Raw genomic sequence first — 6,583 nt, forward strand, 5'->3', positions numbered from 1 at the left:
AAAGAGAAACATGTCTAAACTTAATACCTTGGACTTGAACAAGGATGTTCTCTTTCTTGCTTCCAGATCCATTGGTAGCCTCCACAGTGTAGAGGCCACGGTGTGTTCTGTCAGCGTCCCTGACAAACAAGGTGCTGGATCCAGCTACGTTGATAATGTCCATCATCTTTTTGGTAACTTCCACACCATCTCTGTACCAGACGACCTTCGGAACTGGGCGTCCAGTGATGGTTACCTTCAGCCTGATGTTGTCTCCTGCCTTGACTGTCAAACCCTCAAAGTACTCTGGGCCAAACTCAATATTTGGAGTAGCTGGTTTTGAAAAAAATGTGAGGTATTAGTGTTTAGCATTATTGAGTTTTAACAATGTAATTTTCAGAAAGCCAAGCTGGTTTACACTGCCTTTTACTTTTAGCCAGTGAGCAGTTACTAAACGGCAACAAAAGCAATGTTCATCAACTTCATTATTTACCTATCAGTCCTGAGATTTAATAATAATAATATAATAATAATTTTATAATATTGTAATTAATATTACAACCCTCTAGGCTTACTGTCTTGTCATTACTCACCATTCTCACTTCTGACTACAATCAAGCCAGATGAGTTGGATGGAGGACTGACAACACCAATGGCATTTCTGGCGATGACTCTGAACTCATAGCGTTCATTTGTTGCCAACCCAGTGACAGTGTGCTGGCACTCATGTACGTCGGTCAAGTTGGCCTTGAACCAGCGGCCATGTCCTTGGCGTTTCTCAATGTTGTAGCCAGTAATCTTGCTACCACCGTCACGCTTGGGTGCATCCCATTTCAGTGTCACTGAGTCACTAGTCACATCAGTGTAGTCAGGCTGGCCAGGAGGATCTGAAAGACATGACATACATCTTTAACTTATCTTTGTCAAAGTGCTTTCACTAATACTACATCATAGTCAGGTTTTATAACTGAAATGATAAACTCAGTATAAATATGCTGTGTGTTTGAAGTGTAAGCAAAGAGAATAATATCATTGTCTGAACTCTGCACTCACCAACAGGACTGACAGCCATGGTTGGCTTGCTCTCATCACTCATTCGGCTGAAGCCAGCATCATTCTGGGCGTAGACTCTGAAGGAGTACTCAAGGCCTTCAATGAGTTCCAAAATCCTGTACTCTGTTTCTTTGACCAGCATAGTGTTCACCTTTTGCCACATGATGCTGTTCTTTTCCTTCTTCTCCACATGGAAGCCCTGAATGGGGGTGCCACCGTCATAGATGGGCTGCTCCCACTGGATGGTCATGCCATCGTTGGTGATGTTGTACACAACAGGCTTGCCCGGTGGGCCTGGAGGCCTGAACTGGTGCTTGGCAATGACCATCTGTGAGATCAGAGGCTCACTGGCACCATATCTGTTCTCAGCACACACTCTGAACTGGTACTGTACACCCTTGATCAGGTTGGGGACCTTGAACTGAGTGTCCTCTACACTGGAGCAGGCCATCTTCCAGGCAGTCTGGGAGGTGTCACGCTTCTCCACAGTGTAGCAGGTGATATTCCCACCGCCATCATCATTGGGTTCATCCCAGGAGATCATGATGCTCTCAGCTCTCACTTCATCCAGTCGGATTGGTCCAACAGGTTTTGAGGGTGGTCCAAGTGTGATGACGTGGATGTGGAAGGATCTCCTGTTGACCGTATTGTCAAGGGTCAGGGTGTATTTACCCTCATTCTCCTTCTTCACGTTCTTAATCATCAGAGTTGCTTTGTTCTCTGTCTTCTTGAAGCGTATTTGGTCACTCTCCTTAAGGGGCAGGTTGTCCTTCAGCCACAGAATAGCAGGTCTAGGTTTGCCTTTATATGGCAGCTCGATGTGCACATTGTGACCCAGGCGAACACTGATGCTGCCATCTGGGTACTCTGCAAGGCATGCTTCAGGTGTGATTATGTAGTCAATGACTTTGATAGGCCCAATCTCAACAAAGTCGCCCTGTCCCTTCTCATTCCTGGCGGCAACTCTGAAGAACATGTTGGAGTGCTCCTTGAGTTTCTTGACCTCAAACTCACATTGTCTGCTGGTTCCTCCCAGAGACCACTCCTCATCCTTAAGCTTCTTCTCAATGACGTAGTCAGAGATGATGCTGCCACCATCATAATCAGGCTTCAGCCACTGCAGAGTAACAGATGTCTTTGATGAATCCTTCATAGAGACCTCCTTGGCTGGTCCTGGAGTCTCTGTGGCCTTCACAGGCTCAAGTGTGTCACATGGATCCCCAACACCATTCTCATTCTCCGCTAACACACGGAAGAAGAAGGATGTCTTCTCAGAGAGATCTTCAATGGTGTATGTTGTGTCTGTGCATTTGCTTGTCACTGCAGAATAGGATCTCTTGGAGGAGTCCCTCTTCTCAACAATGTAGTTTGTGATCTCAGCACCACCGTCAACGAGTGGAGGCTCCCAGCAGAGAGTCACCTTTCCACGGGTCACGTCCTTAAGGACCAGGTTTCTGCACTGAGCTGGGGTGTCCTGTACTTTCACAGACAGGGTCAGTGTCTTGGGCTCTCCCACACCATTCTCTATCTTGACTGTGTACTTTCCAGTGTCCAGCCTGGTCACTTCACGCATAACAAGGACTGTGGTTGTGTCTGAGTGGTGGAACTCATATTTGGGATTGCGATCAATGCATTCCTCTCCCTTGCTCCACGAAGCAGTGGGAGCAGGTCTGCCCTTCAGAGGAACAGAAAGCTCCACATCCTTGCCAGCTTTCACAATGTAGTGAGTTCTCATGGCCACATCTGAGTCAATCTGGGCCTCCTCTGTGAAAATCAAGAAAAATATTCATGGTCACAAAGGGGCTGCTATATGTGAGGCAGATAAGAACAAAACAAGACATAGTGTTGTCATCACACATATTTTCAATATGAGTGACAAATTTACCCAAGATATCCTTAGCCTGTACAGGTTCAGTCATCTCCAGAGGCTCTCCACGGCCAGCACAATTCACAGCAGAAACTCTGAAGAAGTAGTTGACATCTGGTTTTAAGTCATGAACTGTGTACTCTGTTGACTTGACCTCTCCCTTGGAGGTAATCATAGCCCATTCTGTCTCTCCCTCAACAAGCTTCTCCAACATGTAGCTGGTGACCTCACTGCCTCCATCCCATTCTGGCTTGGACCAACCCAAGGTGATGGATGTCTTGGTGGAGTCAACCACTTTCAGCTTGCAAGGCTCATCTGGTGGGTCTGTGGATAAAATATCTATTAGTGGAGCTGTACATTTATCTGGTTTGTTTTTTGGGGGAAATCTGTGTTGTTAGACAACTTACCAACTGGGTCAGCAGCCTTGTAGTAGTCTGATGCATCGGAGAACGGCCCCTCTCCAGCCTTGTTAATGGCACAGATGCGATATTGGTACTCATTTCCTTCTGTCAGGTGGTAGACAGTCTGTTTGATGTCAGTGATAGGGTCTTTGTAAACCCTGATCCAGCGCAAGCTCTTCTTGTCACGTCTCTCCAGGTAGTAGCCAGTCACTGCGCTACCTCCATCTACACCTGGTTTGTCCCATTCTACCACCATGGTGGACTTGGTGATGATGTTCACCTCAGGAGTATGAGGCTGGCCAGGAGTTACTATACAAATGGACAACAAATATGTTAAGGAAATGAAAATGTCAAAATAAAGGCGAACAATCGTGTTAAAATTTAAGAAAACCCATATGATGTTCACTAAGCAAGAAATGACCAACCTTCATGTCACTCAATATGACTTATTCACTTTTACCATTATATTCAGCACTCCATAGCCACAAAGCTTACCAAAGGCATTCTTAGCGATGACAGGCTCTGACTCCAGTGGTTCTCCAACTCCAAACTTATTAACACCCACGACGCGGAACACATATTCATTTCCACGCACCAGCTTGCCGACAGTGACGTGTGTTTGCTCATGCTTGTCTGAAACTGTCGACCAGACCACTCGGCTGGTTTCACGCCGCTCAACAATGTAATGGGTCACTTTGGAACCTCCCTGATCAGACTCAGGCACAGGCTCCCAGCAGAAGATCATCTTATCTGCTGTGATGAGGTTGAAGTTAATGATGCCAGCTGGGGGTCCGGGTTTGTCTAAGGGGAGGTAACAAAGAAAAGGAAGAGCATATGAACATAAAAAACAGAGATGATGTAAGTTGCATAAAATAAGAGGTCCTCAATTCAAACTGAGAAGGAATTCAGAATTGTGTAAAGTGTGAATCATAAATTTCTGCATACCCAGGATTTCAATCCTGATGGTTGCAGATGCTGATCCGAAAACATTTTTGATCTTGATCTCATATGAGCCTGTATCAAGGCGAGTTGCATCCTTGATCAGAACAGCAGAAGAGTCTGTGGAATTTTCAACTGACACAGTAGAAGATGCCACCAGCTCCTTTCCATTCTTGAACCACTCAATGGTTGGCAGAGGCTTGGCAATGATTCCAACTCTGAGTTTAACCGACACTCCGGCCTTGTACTGAACCACATCCAGATACTCTGGTGGAAGGTCAATGGCTGGGGCACCTGTGGGACATAAGATATTAATATGAGTAAGGTATTTAAATAAATCCAATAAAAATAAACAACAAAAGTAACCATAGATATAAATCAAAAACTCACCACATGCGTCGATACAAGTGACTGGGCCAACAATGAGAGACGGATTGCTGACAGACCCAACAGCATTCTTGGCATATACTCTGAATTCATAAGACTCATCCTGGGTCAGTCCGGATACAGTGAAGCCCATTTCAACGATGTTTGTAAAGTTGGCCTTCACCCATCTCCCATTGGGAGCTTCTCTCCTCTCCACACTGTAGCCGGTAATCTTGCTGCCACCATCATATGGAGGCCTCTGCCAGGCCAGACTGATGGAGTTCTTGGTGACTTCTGTGACACGGATGCTTGCTGGGGGCTCTGTAACATTAAAGTAAGAAAGATGCAATTTTTATGAAACACCAGTAAAGAGGATTCTTAGTGCCAGCTCATTTTATTTAAGGCTGTGTGTCCCCTTAAAACTACATATAGAGATTCAAATTAAAAGCACTTACCACAGGCATCAATAGCAAGCACCTCCTCAGAGGTCTTGCTCATCTTTCCAATACCGGCCGCATTTTCAGCTGCCACCTTGAATTCATAGATAAGGCCAGGGCAGACGTTTGTAACTCGCCACTGGTTTCCTGGGATTGCTGTCTTATTGACCTTCTGCCATAGGATGCTGCTCCTCTCCTTCATCTGAAGATGATATCCTATCACAGGGTTTCCACCATCAGCAACTGGCTCATTCCAGCAGACTGTCAGGCTCTCTCTAGATACATAGCTGACCCATGGTGTGGATGGAGGTCCTGGGATGGCTGTAATGGACAGCAATCATGTAAGTGTTTATTCCAAATAATTCATCACCCATGAAACAAAAGTTGTATCGTCATAAGACAACCCCCAGTCCTTCAGGGAACAGGATAATGAAAGCTACATTAGAATGTATTCAAAAGGCCTGACTTACTGTATGGAAGCTTTATCATGACTGATTTGCTGTCAATGTAGTCGCTGACACCATAGCGATTCTGAGCCTTGATTCTGAACTGATACTCCTCTCCCTTGGTCAGCTTAGTCACCTTGATCGCGCTTCTGGCAATGCTTGTTGACACCTCTGCCCACGTAGGAGTGCTGGTTTCACGTTTCAGAACAACATAGTTGGTAACAGGACTGCCACCATCATACTCTGAGGGAGCCCATTTCAGACACACTGTCGTCTCACCGACTTCTCCAATCTCAACAGGACCAACGGGAGGTCCAGGTCTGTCCAGCACAACAAAGATAATCAAGATCTTTGTGGTACCTCCTGCATTTGAGGCGGTGACTTCATATTTGCCAGCATCACTCGAAATGCTTTCATTTAGAGTGATGATTAAGCTGTCTGGTGTCACTTCTGTCAGCAGCCTCTTGGATCCCTTGATGACAACATTGTTCCTGGACATTGTCACCTTAGGCATTGGCCTGCCAGTGAGAGGAATCTCAAAGGTCAGGTTGGATCCTGCTTTCACATAAACTGTATTCTTGGGGTAGTTCTTCAGGTCAAACTCTGGAGCCTCTGTTGAAAAAATAAGACAGGATTGTTATCAGTGTTCATTATATAGAAATTCAAAAGTATTTTACACTATATTACATTTGATACAAAAACAAATCCTTCTGTAGAAATACATCGACTAATATAAGAGTAAAACTAGAGATAATACCTTGTATTTCCTTGACAATAACAGGTACAATCATCTCCTTGGGTTCACTGAGTCCAGCGTGGTTCTCAGCACGAACTCTGAAGAAGTACTCAGCACCCTCCCTCAGGCTCTTGATGGTGTGAGTCATGGTCTTCACAGTGGCACACTTCACCCACTTGGTCTGTCCCTTCTCCAGGGCATCAATAAGGTAACCTTTAACTCTGCTACCACCATCGTATTCTGGTCTTGTCCAGGCAATCGTAACACTGTCCTTGGTAACATTTGCAACTCCAAGTTTCATTGGTATACTTGGTACCTCTGTAACAGACAGTGAGAAGTTTTATCAAGCATGTTTGATT

At 45.3% G+C, this 6,583-nt stretch overlaps 1 protein-coding gene across 1 annotated transcript in view; it reads right to left on the minus strand.

The window, feature by feature from the left end:
* LOC111655510 (titin-like) overlaps nucleotides 1-6,583 on the minus strand; it is a 174,811-nt gene that overhangs the window by 21,216 nt on the left and 147,012 nt on the right. Inside the window, 11 exon segments of the mRNA XM_087174153.1 lie at nucleotides 28-312; nucleotides 573-866; nucleotides 1,033-2,796; nucleotides 2,918-3,223; nucleotides 3,307-3,609; nucleotides 3,796-4,101; nucleotides 4,246-4,533; nucleotides 4,630-4,926; nucleotides 5,061-5,363; nucleotides 5,513-6,100; nucleotides 6,246-6,542. Coding sequence (XP_087030279.1) covers nucleotides 28-312; nucleotides 573-866; nucleotides 1,033-2,796; nucleotides 2,918-3,223; nucleotides 3,307-3,609; nucleotides 3,796-4,101; nucleotides 4,246-4,533; nucleotides 4,630-4,926; nucleotides 5,061-5,363; nucleotides 5,513-6,100; nucleotides 6,246-6,542 — 5,031 coding nt within the window.

This window comes from Seriola lalandi, unplaced genomic scaffold (genome assembly GCF_002814215.2).
Source record: "Seriola lalandi dorsalis isolate HSWRI2012SDOR001 ecotype SW California unplaced genomic scaffold, Sedor1 jcf7180002054321, whole genome shotgun sequence".
In the NCBI taxonomy this organism is placed as follows: Eukaryota; Metazoa; Chordata; class Actinopteri; order Carangiformes; family Carangidae; genus Seriola; species Seriola lalandi.